The sequence below is a fragment of the Gobius niger genome, assembly GCF_951799975.1.
Source record: "Gobius niger genome assembly, chromosome: 13".
NCBI classification, from domain to species: Eukaryota; Metazoa; Chordata; class Actinopteri; order Gobiiformes; family Gobiidae; genus Gobius; species Gobius niger.
In genome coordinates this window covers 3,188,733-3,211,236 of record NC_136864.1, presented here as the reverse complement: position 1 = coordinate 3,211,236, position 22,504 = coordinate 3,188,733, and the positions used below count along the sequence as shown (strand labels likewise).

Genomic DNA, 22,504 nt, shown 5'->3' with positions numbered 1-22,504 from the left:
AAAAATCCAGCAGAAAAAATGACAAAAATCCAGCAAGAAAGTGACAGAAGAGCAGCAAAAAAGTAATAAAAAAGTGACAAAAACACATAAAAAGTGAAATAAAGAAATACAAAGTGACGACAATGGCATAGAGGAGAGAATGGATTTGGTTTTGGCGGGTGAAAAAATGACCAAAAAAATAAAAAAGTTTCAAAAATGAGTTGAATACCCAACAAAAAATGATGGGAAAAAAAATCTGATGACGTGAGGAAAAAGATCCTTTCGGTTCAGGTGGGAGTTAAAGGAATAGGCCACCGTTTTTACATACTAAGATATGTTCTTAGCTCACTTTAGTCGAGTTAATATATCCCCGTCTGGTCTTTGTCCGCGCGCTCTGTCAGGCAAACGGAGCACATACGCAGCCTCTCCCACATGTCATATAGCTCCGAAAAAGCTCACGATAGAAGCTACCAAGCTCTTCCACGTGTTCCCTATTTAAATAAAGTTACGTGAAGTGTTTTCATGCGAAGTATATTTACACAGAAATGTAGCATGTCGATTTTATAAGCAAATAAAAAGGGGGACTATATTGTGAGGCGTAATGATACGAGGAGCACAGCGTCCGCGTAGTAACTCCTAAAGACTTCCCCCGCTCACTTCCGTCAATAACCATTAGGAGTTACTGCGCGGACGTTTTACTCCTCGTATCATTACGCCTCACAATATAGTCCCCCTTTTTATTTGCTTATAAAATCGACATGCTACATTTCTGTGTAAATATACTTCGCATGAAAACACTTCACGTAACTTTATTTAAATAGGGAACACGTGGAAGAGCTTGGTAGCTTCTATCGTGAGCTTTTTTGGAGCTATATGACATGTGGGAGAAGCTGCGTATGTGCTCCGTTTGCCTGGCAGAGCGCACGGACAAAGACCAGACGGGGATATATTAACACGTCTAAAGTGAGGTAAGAACATATCTTAGTATGTAAAAACGGTGGCCTATTCCTTTAAGAGGTTAAAGGAGCAGGCACCGTGTTTCCACATTGAGATCTGTTCTTACCTGAGCTTAGCCGAGTTAATACGTACCTGTCTGGTCTTTGTGCCCCTGGAAAAGCGTGGTAGCTTCCAACTTCACCCCTGTTTGGAGCTATAGGAATACGCTGGGAGAGGCCAAATGCTAACAACATCTTTGGTCGTTTTGCGTGACTGAGGGCAGGCACAAAGACCAGACAGGTGAGTATCGACTCGCCTAAGCTCAGGTGAGAACATATCTGAGTATGGAAAAACGGTGGCCTGTTCCTTTAAGATCAAACCTACATTAACGCCTCATCACAATCTGAACGGCGACTATCCCGTGTGAGTCATCCCATGTGCTTTGAGGTGGAATCTTTGTGAAAAACTCATTGCACAAACTTTACACCTGAATGATTTCTCTCCTGTGTGAGTCCTCATGTGTAGTTTTAAACTGGCACTTCCTGTAAAACTCTTCGCACAAACCGTACACCTGAATGGCTTCTCTCCTGTGTGAGTCCTCATGTGTGCTTTTAGAGTGCCATTTTCTGAAAAGCTCATTGCACAAACTGTACACCTGAATGGTTTCTCTCCCGTGTGAGTCCTGGCGTGTCTCTTAAGATAACCCCTACGTGAAAACGCCTTATCACAATCTGGACATCTGTACGGTTTTTCTCCTGAGTGAATCCTCATGTGTGTTTTAATGTTACTATTCACTGAAAAACTCATTGCACAAATAGAACACTTGATTGGTTTTTCCCCGTTGTGAGACCGGAGGTGTCTCTTAAGATCACTCCCACGTAAAAACGCCTTATCACAATCTGCACACCTGAATGGCGACTGTCCTATGTGAGTCATCCTGTGTTCTTTCAGGAAGCATTTTTCTGAAAAACTCATTGCACAAACAGAACACCTGAATGGTTTCTCTCCTGTATGAGTCCTGACGTGTCTTTTAAGTTCAAACCTACGTGAAAACGCCTCATCACAATCATGACATCTGTACAGCTTCTCTTCTGAGTGAGTCCGTACGTGCCTCTTTAAATTGAAACCCGTCGAAAACCCTTTCCCACAGTGAGGGCATCTGTGCGGTTTGTCTGGACCTCCATCTCCACCCACGTTATTCCCATGAGCTGGTTCCTGCCGCTGTTCAGTGTGTGTCCTTTCAGCTGAAGGAGTCCAGTCTCCAGAGTCGTCAGTGTCAGAGGAATTCTCTGCTTCTGCTCCGTCTCCGTCCTCTCTGTTCTCCTCTTTCACTGTTTCATGAAGCAGAGACTCTTCTTTCTCGCTCCCCACAGAGACAATGACTGGGAACACTTGGATCGACTCCTGTTTGATTTGAACCTCCTTTGGTTCCTTTTTAATCTGGACCGGACTGGGAGCAGCCTCAGGTGGACTCTGGACACCTGCAGTGACAGACAATTAACACTTGTCTTGACATGTCTTTCTAGCATCAGTGCTTGAACTAGAACGCCAGCAATTCTAGGTCCCCTAAATATTTTTTACAGAGAAGATACAGTTGGTCTCATAAGTGGCCATCTCAGTCTCCTGACAGCTTTACCATCTGAGGAAATAAAGAGGTCCATCCACAACTACCACAAAAGAATCTGAGCTGTCATTGATGTTAAAAGGGGAAATACACAGTATTGGTTGTTTAAGGTTCTAGAATGTCTCACTACCATGTGGGGGACAGGAGCCAGTAGTTCCTATTAACTGCATTACACTTTCACAACATGTACCTTAAAAAGCATCAATATCATCGACTTGGTCCATGATCTCTCTGGACAATAGGGCTGCACAAAATTGCAAAAAAATATTGTATCGCGACATGAGGTGATGCAATATCCATATCACAAGAAGCCACAATATACAAGGGACAAGGGTAGGCAAAATAAGCATTAGCTTCAGCCTATACCTTTTCGGTCAGTTTGTATGTTATGTTATGAAGAAGTATACTTAACTGAATGTAAATCTTTTGTCATAATTTTGACCGAATAAACTGAAACTGAAACTGATATCACAACATCACTAAGCTCTTCATCTGACTGAGACACACTCTTTTTTTTGTTTTTTTACAAACCCAGCCAAAAAATGCACGGAATTCATAAATGTGGTTAGGGCCAAACCTTCAGCCAAAGGAATGTCTGTACTTCTTCCTCCTGCAGGAAAGCGCTCAAAATCACCTCTCATGCAACAGTTCAAATTCACATGGTCAGAGTGTGTGAGAATCTTATCAGTCAGTCTGGAGTTTGATCTCCCTGAAGGTGCTCCTCACATTTACATTAAAATAGACAACATTTGAATCGAAGTAACAGAGTACTGTAAGTCATTTACATTTCTGAGACAGGAATATGTAAAACAAACGTACTACAATTGTATCCGTAACAAGTAACTTCCCCAGCACTGGTCTGCACAGGGAGAGAACTGCATGTTGCAGTTCGAGCCTGCAGAACAGGCTGAGGCCCCAGTCTGAGACTAAAACTTTTTCCCAATGGTTTGACGACATCATCTGATCATTTATTGACCTGTAATATCATGCATCCCTAATCCCAGTCCTTAAAGACCTTTGTTTCTTGTTTTCCAGAAGATTCTGATTGAAATGCCTGTGATCTATTGGCATTTCATAACCTCAGTGCTGCCCATTCACAAAACTACTTTTATATCTTATATGCTTTATAAACGTAGATGTGTTGTGGTATGTTTGGTTATTGGGCTTTTCTTACCTCCACAGTCTGGGTCCTCTTTAATCGTTCTGTAAAAGAGCAAAAGGCTTTAATGACAGAGCTCATAATATCTAAACAACACTACTACATTAAAGTTTAGTATTAAACCAAGTTTTTGTTGTATTTTAGGAACGTTTTTTTGAACATGGCTGGTTATTATCACTGTGGTGTCTTGTCTTTGACTTATATTGACCTACAGTTTGGACTTGTGATCCATTTTAAATCACGACACAATTCTAAACGTACTTATGGTTGTATTTAAACCAGTAATTGTTTTCCCGAAGGAATTAGCATCTCTTAAGATCCCCTAATTACAACCTTCTGTTCAGAAATCGCCTCTATATGCAATCGGTTACATTATTTTCTCCAGTGATTTGGATGAGATTACTGTGGGATTATAATCCAGTGAGAAATGTAAATGTACAATTCACAACCTCGCTCAAAATTTAAGACAAATTACAGTAATGTGTCGTATGGGCATTTTTGCCTTTTATGCACATCAAAGTTTCTATAGTGCATTCACTACAATACCAAGCAATTGTACTGATTGCTTTTGTATATTTTGTATTGCTAATCCAAAAGCTACAGCATACTCACATTTTAGAAAGTTGGTAACACATTGTTGACGGTCCCTAAATATCAGTACCTCGGCCAAGCGCATTAGCCATAATACTACTCTTACATAAAGAATAAAAGATAATAAGCGTTACGACAGGTTTGACCAGACTTAATGCGGATAATGACTTGACCTCAGTCAGTTCGTGTGTGATAAAGTCCCTAAAGGCACAAAGGCCTCGTTTTGTGGACAGTCCTCTGTATATGAGAGAGTCGTGTCTTGGCTCTAAACTCACCTGTTTTCCTCCTCCGCGGGCTCCCACAGCTCCTGCTCCTCCTCCAGCTTCACTTCTGACATGTTTCACTGCGCTCTGTCCGCTTTAAGGCGAAGCTTCGGGGGAAAGAGTGTCTCACTTCTGTGCAGAGCTAACGCAAACACAGCAGCACAACACAGCGCTCACTTCCGGGGTCTGAGCCGGGTCGCCAGGTCCAAGAAGGAAAACTAGCTCGACATCCTCGGAAACAGAAATAGGGCTATTACACGACTATAGTTAGATTAACCTTCTTTCTAAGTAACTCAATAATGTTCTACGATTTCAAATGCTATGGATATTTGCATGAAAAACTCCACATTCAACTTAATACAAGTGAACACTGCTCAAACTTAATGGAGCTATGCCTGATTTTACTTTAGAAATGTACTAAAAAATATTGTTTCCTCCTTAAAGGGGCACATTAGGACATTGTTGAAACATGTAGGGGGAGGAAAATACACAATTTTGATTTTTTTAAACTGCATATAGTCTCTTAAAGTATATTGTAAAACGTTTGTATCAATTTAATGAACTTTCAGGATATTTTTGTGAAAATCAATATCATCACTCTCAGCTGGTTAAACAGCTGAGATTTGGTTCACATTTCTGAACGAGAATCAATGAGCTCAGTCAGTGTTGCGTTCGCCGTTTTCAGGCTCATTGCTGTAACGCTTTTTCACCACCAGATGGCGCCTATAAGCTTACCAACACTGCGTGGTACAGTATGGTACAATTTGAGGTATCGTCTACCCATCACTAGGGCGGAGTTTACGGATGGCTAAGGCCAGGCTTTATATGGACATCATTACATTTATTTGTGTCAAACGTGACAAACATAATGTTATGTCTTAAGAGACTGCATTAAATATAAACAAAAGGGTTAAATTATTATTATTTATTTACACAGGTGGTCTTTTGACACTCAACATCTCATTTGGAAGCGAGACCTGTTAAAACATACAATGTGAATAACGTAAACAGTCACTAAATGAAAACAGTAACAACAACATCATTATAATTCTTACAAACAAAAGCATTCACTTGACGATGTTACATGAAAATATAAGGAACAGAAAAGGACACATTGTGACCGGACAGAGTGGACACATAAATGGTGGATTATTGTTTCCTGTTTAATTGAACTTGAACCAAATAAAGCATAAGACCAAACTTCTCTATTAAGCCTATTACAACGATCAGTATCAATAACAATGTAATAATGAGTTAAAATGACTTGTTGAGGCCATTAAATGAGTCAAGAAAGCTTTATTTGTCCCACAGTGGTGAATGGATAACAGGTTACAAACATATCTAAATATGTTTTTTCTCATGTGCTGTTCCTGATGCACTATGACCTATAACCCCAGGCAGACGATTAATTTATGTTTGATCTATTCTCAGCCTGTGGCTCACAGCAGGCCGTGTTGAAAATCACCTCCTGAGGTTGTGTCTGATTCACTAAGGTTTACTTTATGCAATGAGTTTTTCAAAACAAAACAAAAAACAAAAAGTACAACTAAATAGTTTCCCGTACGAGTCTCCCGTACAGGACCTGACAGGACACTTTAGATCAGTCCTATGTGCAAATGCCTTAATCATAATCTATTCAGCTGAATGGTGCCTATAAAGTGTGAATCTTCATGTGTGTTTTCAGGTGGCTGCTTTGTGAAAACCTCCTTGCACAAACAGTACAGCTGAATGGTTTCTCTCCTGTGTGAATCCTCATGTGTGCTTGCAGGTGGCAGCTTTGTGAAAAACTTGTTGCACAAACAGTACAACTGAATGGTTTCTCTCCTGTGTGAGTCCTCATGTGTGTTTTCAGGGAGCAATTTTCTGAAAAACTCTTTGCACAAACAGGACACTGGAATGGTATCTTTCCTCCTGTGTGAATCTTCATGTGTTTTTTCATGTTACAATTTTCTGAAAAAGTCTTTGCACAAAAATCACACATAAATGGTTTCTCTCCCTTGTGAGCCCGCACATGCCTCTTGAGATCATCCCTGCGTGCAAATGCCTTATCACAATCTTGACATCTGTATGGCTTATTACCTGAGTGAGTCCTCATGTGTATCCTCATGCTCTTTTTATTTAAAAAACTTTTTGCACAAACACTACACCTGAACGGTTTCTCCCCTGTGTGAATCTTCATGTGTTTTATAAGGGCATCATTTTCTGGAAAACCCTTTGCACAAACTGAACACCTGAATGGTTTCTCTTCTGCATGAAGCCTCATGTGTTTTTTCAAGAGGCATTTTTGTGAAAAACTCATTGCGCAAACTGTGCAACTGAATGGTGTCTCTGTGTGAATCTTCATGTGCTGTTTCAGGCGGCAATTTTCTGGAAAACTCTTTGCACAAACATCACACGTGAATGGTTTCTCTCCCGTATGAAACTTCATGTGTCTCGTAAGATCAAACCTACGTGCAAACGCCTTATCACAATCTGTACACCTGAATGGTGTCTTGCCTGTGTGAATCCTCATGTGTCTTTTCAGATAATCATTATCTGTAAAACCCTTTGCACAAACTGTACACATGAATGTTTTTTCTCTGTTATGAGTCCTGCCGTGTCGGATAAGATCACACCTGCGTGCAAACGCCTTATCGCAATCTGAACATGAATATGGCTTCTCTCCAGTGTGAGTCCGCATATGCATCCCTAAATTGAAACTCGTCGATAACCCTTTCCCACAGTGAGAGCATTTGTACGGTTTGTCTTGACCTCCATCTCCACTCACATTGTTCCCATGAGCCGGCTCCTGCAGCTGTTCAGCGTGAGTTTGGGGAGTGGGAGGAGTCCAGTCTCCAGAGTTGTCAGTGTCAAAGGAATTCTCTGCTTCTGCTCCGTCCTCTTCAATTTCACTCTTTCCAATGACAACGACTTGGATCGACTCCTCTTTGATTTGAATCTCCTTTGGTTCCTCTATAATATGGACCAGACTGGGATCAGCTTCATGTGGACTCTGGACATCTGCAAAGACAGACTCCATAAACACTCTATCACCAAAAGACATGCCTTAACAGCATCAGTGTTGGAACCAGAAATTCTGGGTCCTATGGAAGAAAAATGTCTGTGTCCTTTAAGTTTACATACCCCGGTAGATTTTTTGATTTTTAGAGAATATGAATGATAACACCAAACATTTTTTCTCACTCATAGTTAATGGTTGTGCAAAAGCATGTGGTCAAAACAACTGAGTTTGCTCTTTTTGAATAATAATGACAAACTACCAAAATGACCCTGGTCATGACAATAAGCACACAAGTTGACACAAACGTGTTTGAATGGCTACTAAAGGTGAGCATCCTCGCCTGTGACCTGTGTTTGTAATTGTTTGATGTGTGTTCTCATATGTACTGTTAGGTCAATACATTTCAAAATAAAATGCACCGTTAAGATGAAGCACTATGCAACTACTTCCTGTTTGTTATTTCCTATGCCCGCTTTTAATGATGCAATGGACGATGCTCCCTGGCACATGTTGGTAAAAGAAAAAAAAGAAGAGAAAAAGTGATCTATCTGCTCATTCGACTATGTCCAACGAAGCTGAGGATGCTCCAAACGCAGGTAACAGGCAAAGGTTGGTGTTTAGCGGAGATGAAAATGACTATGCGCTTTGGGAAGTAAAGTAAAGTCCTAATTTACCCATTTCCGTATCATGGGCCTGAAGGATACTATACTTTCAACCACCGACCCTGATGCCGACAAAAATTGATTGATTGCTATGCAGAACTTAAACAATTCCTCGACGATAGAAGCCTATCCCTGGTCATGCAGGATGCAGCTGAAGACGGCAGAAAAGCCAGAAAGATTTTACAAGATCACTGCACCAGACAAGGTAAAGCCAGGATCATCTGGTCCCGGCAAAAGAGACCAAATGAACCAGAGACGGACGATGTTATTCGTGCAGAGAAAGCAGGAACTTCCTTAAAAATTAAAACAAATTCATTAACGACAGCCTCATTATCGCTATGATTTTAAAAAGGGACTTCTAGAAACGTACAAATCTTTTGCCATTCACACAACTCAAAACAAAGAAGACAAAACATTCACACAGTTTAAGAGTAACCTACGAAGCTATGAAGAGACTGAGAGACTTGAAAACAAAAATAAGCCGAAAGCAGCCAATGTGATGAAAGTTGACGTTAAAACAGTCACATGTTGTGGATGTGGGAACCGCGGACACGGCGCCAAAAAAGCAGTTTCAAAGTGGTGCACTTATCACAGAAGTTCTACGCACAGTAACGAAACATGCCGAATGAAAAATAAGCAAAAGAATGAGGCCAAACAGACAGCGGAAAGACAAGAAGACCAGAAAGAAGAACAAACCTTTGTGTTTAAAGTCAGCCATAGACTTTCACCAACTGACATAATGGATGAAAGATTAATGGAAGATTGTGGAGCGACCTCGCACATTACAACAGAAGAGCAAGTTCACACACTTTGACAAGACCTTTCACCCAAGAAAGCACTTCATGGAACTCGCTGACGGATCCAGGACCAACAACGTGTCCTGTAGAGCCAGTGTTGCTCTACAGGACACACTAGGAAAATGGACCACCATCTGAAGGACGCCCTCTTCATCCCATCCTACCCCCAGATCATACTCTCAGTGAAGGCGGCAACAGCAAATGGAGCCCGGGTGGTCTTCAAGAAAGGACACAATGAACTCATCCAGAAAGATGGGACTGTCTTCGCCATTGAGGAATACAACAGAGTCTACTACTTGAAAACAGTAAAGCTTCATTCAGCGACTTATTATCTTGTGACAACGTAAACTAGACATGTGATGTAAAGACGTGGCATGAGAACTTAGGACATTGTAATGTGAGTGAGGTGCTAAAATAACCTGAGTGATGAAATCTCAGGAAATGCTGAACTAGAGTGTGAAGTGTGTGCTGAAGGGAAATTCACAAACCGCAGAAACAGCCCCTTGAATTGGTACAGATTTGGCAGATCCAATCTTAGTCATAATACGCCTCAATAGCTTTGTTTCCAATAAAGTCCAAGTGTAATGTTGTCCAGGAACTAGGGATGCACGATAATATCGGCCGCCAATAATTATCGGCATTTTTGACGCCATCCTCGATAAGCAGATAAAAAAAATTCGGCCGATAATTCGGCCCGACAATTATAAGCTCAAATTGCATTGAATCGGAAGCGGAGCTGCTGCAGACTCAGGACAGCACATTTACAGCAGCAGATATACGCTCTCCCTGGCCGACTTCTGCACTGCTTTAGCTGAAAAAAACGAAGAGTTTTCCAGCGAAACAACGCTGTGCAGGCGCTCTCCGTGAAGGAAGAGTTTTTCGACTTTTTACATTGAAGTAACTTCAACATTAGCACCGCAACAAAAAGAGAAAAAGACGAGGAAATGCGAACCGTGGACCCGCGCTCACGTAAGTTACTGGAACAGAGCGGGGCCTAACGCCAGTAATACACTGCAGGCACCTTTCAGAGCCGAGCGCCTTTCAGAGCCGAGCGCCTTTCAGAGCCGAGCGCCTTTCAGAGCCGAGCGCCTTCCAGTGCCGAGCAAATACATGTAAACTGCAGGCGAGCGCTGAGAAGCGCCACGCTGTTCACTCCACTTGTTTCTTTGTTTAACATGAACTGAACGTATGTCTTGGCCTCAATCAACTTGATGTCATCCACCTTCACTGCTTTCCTTTTGGGAAAAGTGACGAGGCCACAAAAAAAGAGCAGCAGAGTGACTTGAGGGAAAGTCTTGATGTGGAAAAATGACAAGGTCGTGTAGCTATACTGCCATGTGTCAGGTAATATTCCTCTCTTTATGAAATAAGCACCCAATACTACTACTATAGTGGTAATAATAATCATAATAAAAATCTTAAACTTGTATACACTCATGTAAAAAAAAAAATCATACAATGCAGGGCAATCTTTTATTTATTTAGTAATAATGTGTTTTACACATTTTCGGCCAGAAATCGGTTTCGCACCGCGAGCCGCAGACAAGAAAAATGCACTAGTGCTTTTTGAGTTTAGGAGTGGCAGCGACTGCGAGCTGAAGCTCGGCTGCGCCTCAGCTGCGCCTCCTCGCACGAGAGCGCCCTCATCTGATAAACAGGGAGCAGGCTGAAGCGAGCCTTGCAAATGCACACGGAGAGGAAATCCAAGACCAATTCAGCTACAAAAATGCGTACTGTGTATTATTGATGTAAATCGATGTTTTATCTTTGTATTTCTGATCAAATACAGACAAAAGCCCTGCAGTCAAAGTGCTATGAAAAAGAGAAGTTTTACTTTGATGAAATGAGCCACGCAATGCAGGAGTGAGCGTCTTGTTTTGGTGCTGTAGTATCTTATTATTAGTCAAACCTGAATCTGTCACATTGCCAGATTTGGCAGCACTTCTCTCTCATGTCAGAGACGCCTCGAGACTCAGTGAAATACTATAATACTGTCTATATACCAGTATTGTAAATAAGAATTCATTAGCCTGATGTCAACAAAAAGAAAAATACTAGGAAGGAAGTAGTAGTAGTAATATTATTCTTTTTTTCCCCTTTTTTAAAAAAAATAAGATGTGACACAGATGAACAGAGACAGACCTGCTCAGATGATGGAACTGTATAAACCCAGAGCTTTTAGAAAAAGGTGGAGACCCAAACACAAAGTAAAACGCAGTGAGTCTAAAAAAGCCTGAACTCACGAGCAGCTTCAGCGCAAATGCAGATGTTTTCTTAAAGCGAAGCAAAGCTATACCTTACCAATACTTTAATATCTATATATACATATACGATATAACATCACTAAGCTCTTCATCTGACTGAGATCCACACGTTTTTCATTTTGCAACATTGAAATAATGTACGGAATTTAAAAACGTGCAAAGTCAATTCAAGTTTTAGTTGAACATTTTCCTAATTAGTTCAATGAATGAAAAACTAGTGATTTACAGTTTGTGTTTAATCTTTTACCACCCGCCTTAACAAAGCACATTTTCTCCAGGTCAGCTTTACCCAAATCTAAAAGCTTCTTGAGTAGAGCTTTTACAGACTATAGGCCAGTGTAACGCCTCATTTGAAAGCTAAGACCTACAGACTATATATATTGAAATGTCGCAATAATATCGTTATCGTGAGATTGTACAGCATATCGCAAGTTACTTCAATATCGTGCAGCCCTAATGTACAACACCAAAAAAGTCCTCAAAAACAAAATTATTTTAACTGCCCCCCACCTGTATAACCCAATACACATACCCCATTTGTTACATATGTTCGTCAAAACGGGCAAAATACACATTGAGTGCACGAGGGACCCCAGAACATTTCATTATGTAAAAAACAAAAAACTGCTCTGCTCTTCTGGGCCCTTCTTCAGCCTGGACACTTAGCCCCGGCTCACATTAACTACGGTCCGGGTTCGGTCCTGATCAGGTCCAGGTTTGCCCCAAACTACCACTAACAGTGAGTCCGGCTGACACTGTGGCTCCGCCGGCTCCGGCCCAGACACTGCTCCAGGCACAGAAACGGCACTCGCGAGAACAGAAGTGCGCGCGGGTCGCCCGCTTGGTGCGAGTTTACGTGATGATTAGCCCCGTATATACGTAGTTTTTGTAAACAAAAGCCGCATTTGTCATTACAACGACTCTCCCCAGTGAAGTGGATGCTTTGCAACACACTACTCCCCCGTGACACTGGTAACGGAGAAATGTTTACATTTACGACGTTACGCGCGTGTACAGGTGGTAAACGAGACCAAATAGGTAGCGAGCAGAACGATTTTATTTTGAAATACACCGGATCTTCTTTCCTCACGAGACCTGACTTCCTGCTTGGCTCGTGTTTTTCTGTCAGGTTGATCCGCTGGGGCTCCGGCGTCCGGCAAAAATAGACTTCTTGCGGATTCTTTCCGTTGACGCCGGAAGGCCGCCGGATGGCCTCGGTAGCCGGACCCAGACTTTGCGGAGTGTGAGTCTGCAACATTGGTTTTAATGACTTTCTAAGTTCACGGATGCCGTACCGGACCTTAAACAGATTTAATGTGAGCCGGGGGTTAGAATGGCCCGAACCTAAAACCAAAGGAATGTCTTGACTTCTCCAAAATGCCTCTCATGCAACAGTTCAAATTCACAGGGTCAGAGTGTGTGAGAATCTTATCAGTCTTGAGTTTGATCTCCCTGAAGTTGCTCCGCACATTTACATTAAAATAGACAACATTTGAGCCGGACTGAAATAACTCAAAAGAGTACTGCAAGTCATTTACATTTCTGAGACAGGAATATGTAAAACGAACGTACTACAATTGTATCTGTAACAAGTAACTTCCCCAGCACTGGTCTGCACAGGGAGAGAACTGCATGTTGCAGTTCGAGCCTGCAGGACAGGCTGAGGCTCCAGTCTGAGACTAAAACTTTTTCCCAAATTATTAGTTTGGCGACATCATCTGATCATTTATTGACCTGTAATATCATGCCTCGCTAATCCCGGTCCTTAAAGAGTCTCTTGTTTTTCAGAAGATTCTGATTGATATGCCTGTGATCTATTGGCATTTCATAACCTCAGTGCTGCCCATTCACAAAACTACTTTTATCTTTGTCCTTTCAGACCTGTGGGCTTTTTTAAACCAGTTTGACTTGTTTTGTAGGAGATATGTCGTGGTATGTTTGTTATTGGGCTTTTCTTACCTTCACTGTCTGGGTCCTCTTTGATCGTTCTGTAAAAGAACAAAAGGCTTTAATGATAGAGCCAATAATATCTAAACAACACTACATAAAAGTTTAGTATTAAACCAAGCTTCTATTTTAGGAACGGATTTTGAACATGGCTGGTTATTATCACTTTGGTGTCTTGTCTTTCACTTATATTGATCTACAGCTTGGACTTGTGATCCATTTTAAAACTTAACAAAACTCTTTATGTAATTTTTTTTTTTTTTTTTTAAACAGTCGTTTTCTTTCCAAGAAATTAGCATATCTTAAAGGAACAGGCCAACATTTTTACATACTGATATATGTTCTTGCCTGAGTTTAAACAAGTTTTACGTACCCGTCTGGTCTTTGTGTGTGCCCTTAGTCACTCAAAACGACCAAAGATGTTGTTAGCATTTGGCTTCTCCCAGCATATTCCTATACCTGTAAACGGGGGGTGAAGCTGGAAGCTACCACGCTCTTCCACAGGCATGCACAAAGAGCAGGCAGTACCTGTCTGGTATTTGAGTATGAACAAGTATGAACTTGTCTAAGCTCAGGTAAGAACAAAACACAGTATGTAAAAAGTTCCTGTTCCTTTAAGTATATGTACAAAGTATGTAGTATGTAAAGAGTTCCTGTTCAATACTTAATGTTGCCAGCTGCAACATTGATTATTGATGCTCAAGTATTACAGTCGAATGCATCAATATTTAGGGACCGTCAACAATGTAGTGTACTTCCAATCGTACTAAAGGACCGTCAACAACTATTTCCTCATACTTGGCCATCAAATGTTCCCCGTAAATCAGTGGTTCCCAAAATTGGTCTACAAAACAAGTAAATTGAAGATTTTTTTTTTTTAAATACATTTATTTGGATAAATGTCCCACATTAGATCAGTATGTAGCTATCGCCAATACTAGATTTTGCTTTTTTGTGTAATTTTAACTGTGAAATAGTAACAAATTCCATTGAATACATTATTTATAATTTATTTATTATTATAATTTGGGTAATTGCTAATTATAATCTTCAATAAAGACAAATTACTGTAAAATATAGAAATATGGGCATTTTTTCCTTTTTTTTGTGAACTCGGATATGACTTATATTTTTGTACTGATTGTTTATTGTGAATCCAAAAGCTACAGCATAAATTTAGAAAGTTGGTAAATTGAACATAATGTTGAGGATCTCGAAGTATGCGTGGAAATACAACACATTGTTGACAGTCCCTAAATATCAGTTCCCTGGCCTAGCGTATTAGCCGTAATAGTCGAGCAGGAAAATAAAATAAAAAACAGGCTTGACCATCATTGTTTTGTTCTTTGACCAGTCTCTGCGTGGATAACGGCCCACTTAACCTCAGTCAGTTCGTGTGGAGTCCGTGTGTGATAAAGTCCATAATAAAGTCCCTGATAAGGACACAAAGGCCTCGTGTTGTGGACAGTCCTCTGGGCGCAGGGTTATAGCTGAGAGAGTCGTGTCGTGGCTCTAAACTCACATGTTTTCCACCTCCGCGGGCTCCCACAGCTCCTGCTCCTCCTTCAGCTTCACTTCTGCCATGTTTCACTGCGCTCTGTCCGCTTTAAGGCGAAGCTTTGGGGAAAAGAGTGTCTCACTTCTGATCAGAGCTAACGCTAACACAGCAGCGCAATTACAGCGCTCACTTCCGGGGTCTGATCAGGGTTGCCAGGTCTAACAAGTAAAACTAGCTCGTTATCCTTGATTTTGATTTGATAATCACAAAATATCAGAAATGTAGAAGAGCTCAAGTAATGTCACTCATCTCCGACGTAAAAGCAAAACAAAGCCAACAGGGAGGCGGAGAAGGAAATCACTTGCACAAAAACTGCCAACCTTGTTTAACTAAAACTTAAACCCACTAATTCCACGGCACAATAAGCGAAATACCCCTAATAAATTCATTCAGAATATTCTCTTACATAGCCCAATTAAAATGCAAGGTAAACATGTAAAAGAACAGTAACAAGTTCAGTGTGTGCTGATTAATTATTGAACATAGGGCTGGGTGATATGGCCAAAAAATAAAATCGAGTTTTTTTTTACTCAGTTTGTACGATTACGATTTTAATCGATTTCATTGGAAATAAGCTTAAAAGGTCTTCTGATCTTTCATTATGAAGACAACTGCTCAGGGTCCTGCTCATTCATATTCAAAATTATTATTATTCATAATAATAATTTTATTATTATGAATAATAAAAATTTGAGAGCAAATTTTTTTAGTAAGCCATGGAGTTTCAAAAGCGTTCTCATCCTTGAGCTGTGCTGTGATTGACAGCCGTCTCCATGGAGACTCAAGGGGAAAGGGGCGAGGTTAAATGCTGAGAGCAGGGTAGAGAGGATCAGACCAGGGCAAACTTTGTAGCGGAAGAAGACTCCCTTTTAGCCCTTTTAGCATTACTAACACACAACACACGTTCTTTGTGAAGCAGTGGAGATCGTCAGAAAGTCGCTGGAGTCATTTCTGAAAACAGTCACTGCGGAGCGATCTGACGCGCTGACCCTGACCTTTTTTTCAAATAAATATTGACCAAAGTTAATGCTTTTGTGTCCCATTATTAATTTCTATGTTCAAGCATTTTTTTAATACTTTCTGAACATATTGTTGTAGGCGACAGCAAACTTGAATCGTCTTAAGTGCCACCCCAGTAATATAACTGGACCCCCTTGGCGCCCCTGTAAAAAAAAATTCTGGCTACGCTCCTGGGCCAAGACGACTAATAATTGGCCGATTAATAATGACTTCATCACGACAAGATCACTGGACAGACGGTCCTGCTCACTCCAAACCCACACATAGTAGTAAAATTATTCCACTGTCATCAAAGTACAAGCAAAGAATCAGGGAAGTGTTTTCATTCACATCTTAGTGCTTATCAGCAACAGCATAGTTTTTTTTTTTTTACAGCAGTGGCTCTGCTTGAACACATTCGAGCGACAGATTGCAAATTAGCGTGATCCGTCCTGTTCGGTGTGAACGCACCTCGAGCCTCCTGCCCCTGGCTTTGGTTTGTCGCTCACAAACTCAACTCATACGGCCCCTACATCACTTCATATTCTTCCCAGGCAGATGGAGCACTAATGCTGCCTTCATGTGGTTTCCTGATTATGGTAAATACCACTTGTCGAGTGGAAAATTGCACACGCTCGATTCCTTATCTCATATTTTCCACTGGGAAACTAGGAGATCATAATGATGCCCGAGTTGAGACAACCTTTGACCTTTCAACACAGAGAGCAGCGTTTTTATGTCTTTTAGCTGACTGTTCTGAAGCCGTGCATTTAGCTATTACACTTCTCAATGTTAAAGTCTTTGGCTTTCTTGCATAAAAAAAGAAGCTTTTGTTTTATTTTTATCAAAGCAGATACAGAGTAGCAGTAGTTCAGCGCTCTGTAGATGACATTCTCATGTGAATTCATTTGTTTATAGTTTATTGGTGTGGGTTTTTTTATGCTTTGCTACACTTTGACAACAAAAGTACTTGAACACTCTTAATTTCCACTTCGCAACGGGAAAGGATCATCTTTACCAGAGCACATGAAGGCAGCAAACTATCTGATCCATTCACAGCCTGTGAGCTCACAGCAGCAGTGGCGGATCTAGAAAAAAAATCACGGGGTGGTAAGCAGGGTCAGAGACAATTTCTGGGGTGGCAACACATTTTACAATGTCGAATGTTAATAGCAGGGGTACGCAAGTTTTCCTTGAGCCGCCTGAGAATTTTATATAAAATTATGTAAAAATAGTAGTATTGTACATATTCTAAGTAGGGGGTTTCTAACTCAGATACCGTTTTAACTTTTGTAAAAAATAAAATCTTGGGAGCCACAGGAGTTGGCACCTGGCTCCTTATTTAGCAATAAAGTTGTTACAATTCTTTGTCCTGTCAAAAAAGTACTAACTGAGAGTGAGCCTATGAAGCACCCTAGCTTTTAGAGCAGATGTGAGACATTACATGACATCAAGGGGGTGGCAGCTTGGGTGGCAAGACCTCTACTAGGGGTGGCAGCTGCCACCCCGTGCCACCACTCTAGATCCGTCCCTGCACAACAGGCTGTGTTGAAAATTACTTTGCCCAAACCTCACATCTGAACAGTCCCTCCTCGACCTGAGTTTTTGTCTGATTCACTCAGATTTACTGAGTAAAGAATACGAGCAATCGCGACGTCGTCACATCTATGGTAGGAATTTTATGTTTTAAACAAATGATAAGAATCCTATGATCGGCAAAAAACAATGTTCATAAACAGGGCGTTGCTTCTCTTGTGCTGTAACAGATCGATCATTTTATAAAACCGTGTTAGAGGCCTGGATGCATCAGCTGTTGCCGACCATTCACCAAAACATCCGGCCAACATTTTCAGGCGGCCATTGTGTAAAACTCATTGCACAGACAGTACATCTTAACCTGATGTGTTTTTTTCCCCCCTTTTTCTTTCTTTATTTTAGGGACAGTGACATATAAAGCCCTAACTATTTGCACGGGATTCGTTGTGCTCGGGACCACATGCGATTTGTTAATTGCGGAGAATGTCTGTGATGTTAATCCTGTTCGAATCAGTAAAAAATTCCCCGCAAATTACCTACTATATTTTGCTGAACTCCGAGGTCGTGTGATAAGCCTAATCCAATGTGAATAGATACTGTATGTCTGTGATTTGGACAGAAATGGGGGGAAGCCGACATGTGATTAGGCTTCTTTTGTTGCCTGTGCACATTTTTGTTTACTTTTGATGAAGAATGGAGGCTGCTTTAGAGTTTAAACCAGTGGTTTCGTTAGGCATAGTTTCACTCCACAATTTTGACAATCAGAGGCGTAAAAAATCTGTCCTGAGCTGTTATCCGTCATTAATTCATCTCTCTAAATGAAGCTAAACTAAACATAATAACAGAATCATGGAACACAAATTGCAACACAAATGCTAAAACCCACAAAGTCACAAAGGAGGACGAGTTATTCAGAACATCCTCTTCTTGTCAATATTAAGGCTCACATTTCAATACATGAAAATAATATAGCTTGTTATTTGGATTTCCTCAATTTCAACTTGTTTAAAGGCACACTGCGTAACATTTTAGATAATACACAAAAGTGACCAGCTAGAGACAGATAATGCTGTTTTTGCAGTGTGTAATTGTAATGGTTGTCTTTAGTCAACATCTCCATGGAGACGAGCTGGAGACGTCCCCCCTCCCAGTAAAGTTCCAGTCAGGGGTATTTTCTTCTATTTTTGGGGTAAAATGTTACACGTGTGGCTTTAAGTAACACATAGGGCGAACAGGGATTCAGCGGTTCCATCGTGCATTTTTGATGCTCCGTGGCTAATGCTGCCTACACACCTAATCGTACGATCGTTCACTTCAGGCGGCGCCACTGCTGCACGATTCTATAGTAAAAACCTCTGCCCTGTTGCTGCTAATGAAAACGGTTTCCTAATTCTTTGTTTGTACTTTGTTGACAGTAGAATAGTTTAACCAGCCTACATTTCTCTGACACTTGAGGCAAATCTTGCCTCTTTCCGCTTCCCCTCTCTCAGATATTATTTCAATACGTGTGGGTTTGAGTGTGTAGCACCTGTCTGTCCATTTAAAACACGTTTGTAATCCAGGGCGTCCTTTATTTAGCCCGCACCTGTGTTTTCATAAGTTTATTGAAGCGTATGATTCCTCTGATCTGAATGTCAGAGCTTTGGAAAAGCATTTCAAACCACAGCTGATGTGGCTTTTCCTCCTCTTTCAGACAGTGTTTTCGTTTCACTTGTGTCTCTATGATGTAGCGGGGTGGTTATGTTGCTCCATGCGGCTGTTTAAAAGACGAAATGCAAAGCGAAACCACGCGGCCTTCCACATATCGATGCGCTTTAGAGAGAACTGCTCTGAGTTAATGTCACTACAACTTACATACATTAAACCAACAATGGTTAAACACATTTTACAGACAATCGTTCAAGGTAAAAGACTAAAACAGGTTTCACAAATTCATTCAGGTGAAAGTTAATTTTACAAATTTAACAGAAAGGAGCGCTTTGACGTCACTTCCAGGAGATGACTGTACAAAGCTTCAGTTATCCCGTGCAAATGCACAACACAACAAGCAGATGTCGGGGATAATAGTTTTATTACATGGAGTCCCTAAATATTACGTATCCTGTGCTAATAGGGCAATTTCTCATCTGTAGTCCCTGGCCAGTTGTTATGTGAAGGGAATAAAATAACTTACATGCAAATGACTTAATCATAATCTGTTCACCTGAATGGTGCCGCTCCAGTATGAGTCCTCATGTGTATATTAAGATCATACCTACGTGAAAATGCCTTATCACAATCTGGACATCCGTATGGCTTATCTCCTGAGTGAGTCCTCAGGTGTGTTTTTAGGTGGCAATTTCCTGAAAAACTCATTGCACAAACTGTACATCTGAACGGTTTCGCGCCCGTATGATACCGGGCGTGTCTCTGAAGGTCACACTTACGTGCAAACTCCTTATCACATTCTGGACATCTGAATGGCGACTCGCCCGTGTGAGACATCCTGTGTGCATTCAGGTGGTATTTTTGTGAAAAAGTCTTTTCACAAACTGTACACCTGAATGGTTTCTCTCCTGTATGAGACCTGATGTGTCTCTTAAGACCACACCTACGTGAAAACGCCTTACCACAATCTGGACAACTGTATGGCTTCTCTTCTGAGTGAGTCTTCATGTGTGCTTTCAGATAACTGTTTCTTGAAAAAGTCGATGCACATTCAGCACACTTGAATGGTTTCTCTCCTGTGTGAATCCTCATGTGATTTTTCAGGTGGTCATTATCTAAAAAACTCTTGGCACAATTTGTACATCTGAAGGGTTTCTCTCCTGTGTGAATCCTCATGTGTCTGTTCAGGTTGCCATTTTCTGAAAAACTCTTTGCACACACAGGACAACTGAACTGTTTCTCTCCCGTATGAGTTCTGACATGTCTCCTAAGATCCGTTCTGCGTGCAAACACCTTATCACAATCTGAACATCTGTATGGCTTTTCTCCTGAGTGAGTCCTCATGTGTGTTTTCATGGTACCTTTCTCTAAAAAACTCATTGCACAAACAGAACACCTGAACGGTTTCTCTCCCTTATGAGACCTGACATGTCTTGTTAGATTATTCCTACGTGCAAACACTTTATCACAACATGGACACCTGAATGCTTTCTCTCCTGTGTGAGTCCTGACATGCATCCTTAAATTGAATCTTCTCGAGAACCCTTTCTCACAGCGAGAGCATTTGTGGGTTTTTTCTGGACCTCCATCTCCACCCACATTGCTCCCATGAACCGCCTCCTGCAGCTGTTCACTGTGTGATTGGGCAGTGGGACTTTCAGCTGAAGGAGTCCAGTCTGCAGAGTCGTCAGTGTCAGAGGAATCCTCTGCTTCTGCTCCATCTCCATCCTCTCTGTTCTCCTCTTTCACTGTTTCATGAAGCAGAGACTCTTCTGTCTCACTCCTCACAGAGACAATGACTGGGAACGCTTGGGTCGACTCCTGTTTGATTTGAACCTCCTTTGGTTCCTCTTTAATCTGAACTGGACAGGGAGCAGCCTCATGTGGACTCTGAACACCTGCAGAGACAGACAGACCATAAACACTTGATCACCAAATGACAGGTCAATGCAGGATCAGTGTTTGAACTAAAACTAGGGATGGGTATCGTTAAGGATTTATCGATACTACTCCACTTATCGACACTCCTTATCGATCCGGTACTTTAACAGTTCTCTTACCAGTACTTTAAAAGGGAATAGAGATAGAGGCTACTGTAGGCCTATATTTATTTCTTATTACTCTACATTTGGATCTAATTCAGTTACAATTTGTGCACACATTTAATATATGGGAGTTATAATGCTGTACTTACTATACTAATTGTATTATTTATTATTATTATTATCTAGTATGTATAAATCAAGGATTTCTAGGTTGTTGGTTAGATTTGGCTGTAGCTCTGGGGGCTGAGTCCAAATGAAAACTTAGTGTTGTAAAATAATGCACTAAACTCGAGCCACAGTCGGTTTTCTGCCTCTCGTGCTTGTGTCCAGTGGGTCGACATGCATGTACACGCCACTATGTGGGCTGTTTGTGGAGAAACAGACCCAAACCTTAGTTTTAGTATTTGTGAATGAAGAAAAGTGCCAGTGGCTCATCTGGTTGTTTAACACAAGCTCATTACGTTGCCCTTTTTAAAAGCGGGTTAGTGGCAGCACCTCGGGGACTTTTAATGTTTAAATGTTAAACACTGCACCTGTCTGGCTGCACACACTGAGCAGAGGGAGGAAGAACGTGGGGATGATCCCACACCGTGCACTCTCATGCGGCGCGGGTATGAACAGATGCAGCAAACGCGAAGCAAACATGTCTGGGTCCCCTAAATGTTTTTGTAGATGAGATACAGTTGTGTTCAAATGCTCACATGCTATGGCAGATTTTTGGATGTTTTTAAGAGCGCCTCCTTCCTTGATGAAAAATGGGATGAATGGCCAAGTTGACAAAAGAAAGCCAACGATTGGTGGACGATTCCTGCAGTGAAACATGGATGTGGATCACTGATGTTTTGGGGATGTGTGAGCTTCAGGGAACATGGTCAAAACTGTTTCAGGATGGATGCATCATGTTATTAAAGAATACTGGAGGAAAAGTGTTACTCATCAGCCTGGAAGCTGCACATGGGAAGCACTTGGACGTTTCAACATGAGAACGATCCAAAGCACAAAGCTATGTCGACCTCTCATTGGCTCCAGCTGAATAAAGTGAAGACAGCCGAGGAATTTACAGGAACTGGAGGCTTTTTGCCCCCTAAAAAAAGAATGGCCAGCTTTATAATAATAATATACAGCGTTTCACTTTACAATTTTGTCACACAACCGCTAACTATGAGTGAACAAAAAGCTTTTGCGTACAACTGTATAACCCAATAAACAGACCACATGCTCACACACACAGCCCTGACGAAGACTCTGACAGTTGAAACACTTTGACATTTAATGCAAGACACAGAAGCTGATTTTATGTGCCTCGGATTTGATTTTGCCATTAGATTATTCTTTTCCCTGAGAGCACCAGATGTGGTATGTCTGGTGGCTTTTCTTACCTCCACAGTCTGGGTCCTCTTTGATCGTTCTGTAAAAGAGCAAAAGGCTTTCATCACAATGCCAATAAGAGCTAAACAACACTATTACATTGAAGTTTAGTAGTTTAATATTTCACT

At 41.2% G+C, this 22,504-nt stretch overlaps 2 protein-coding genes across 3 annotated transcripts in view; both read right to left on the bottom strand.

Annotated features, from left to right (window-relative positions):
• LOC306973034 (uncharacterized protein) overlaps window positions 1-22,504 on the bottom strand; it is a 100,170-nt gene that overhangs the window by 7,505 nt on the left and 70,161 nt on the right. The window contains exon 2 of the mRNA XM_079569833.1: window positions 6,195-7,032. Coding sequence (XP_079425959.1) covers window positions 6,204-7,032 — 829 coding nt within the window. The 3' untranslated portion in view covers window positions 6,195-6,203. The remainder of the gene's footprint in view (window positions 1-6,194; window positions 7,033-22,504) is intronic.
• Window positions 1,058-22,504, bottom strand: part of LOC306972976 (uncharacterized protein) — a 152,030-nt gene continuing 130,583 nt past the window's right edge. For both annotated transcript variants that reach the window (XM_079569747.1, XM_079569746.1), the window contains exon 3: window positions 1,058-2,396. In XM_079569747.1, coding sequence (XP_079425873.1) covers window positions 1,330-2,396 — 1,067 coding nt within the window. In that variant the 3' untranslated portion in view covers window positions 1,058-1,329. The remainder of the gene's footprint in view (window positions 2,397-22,504) is intronic.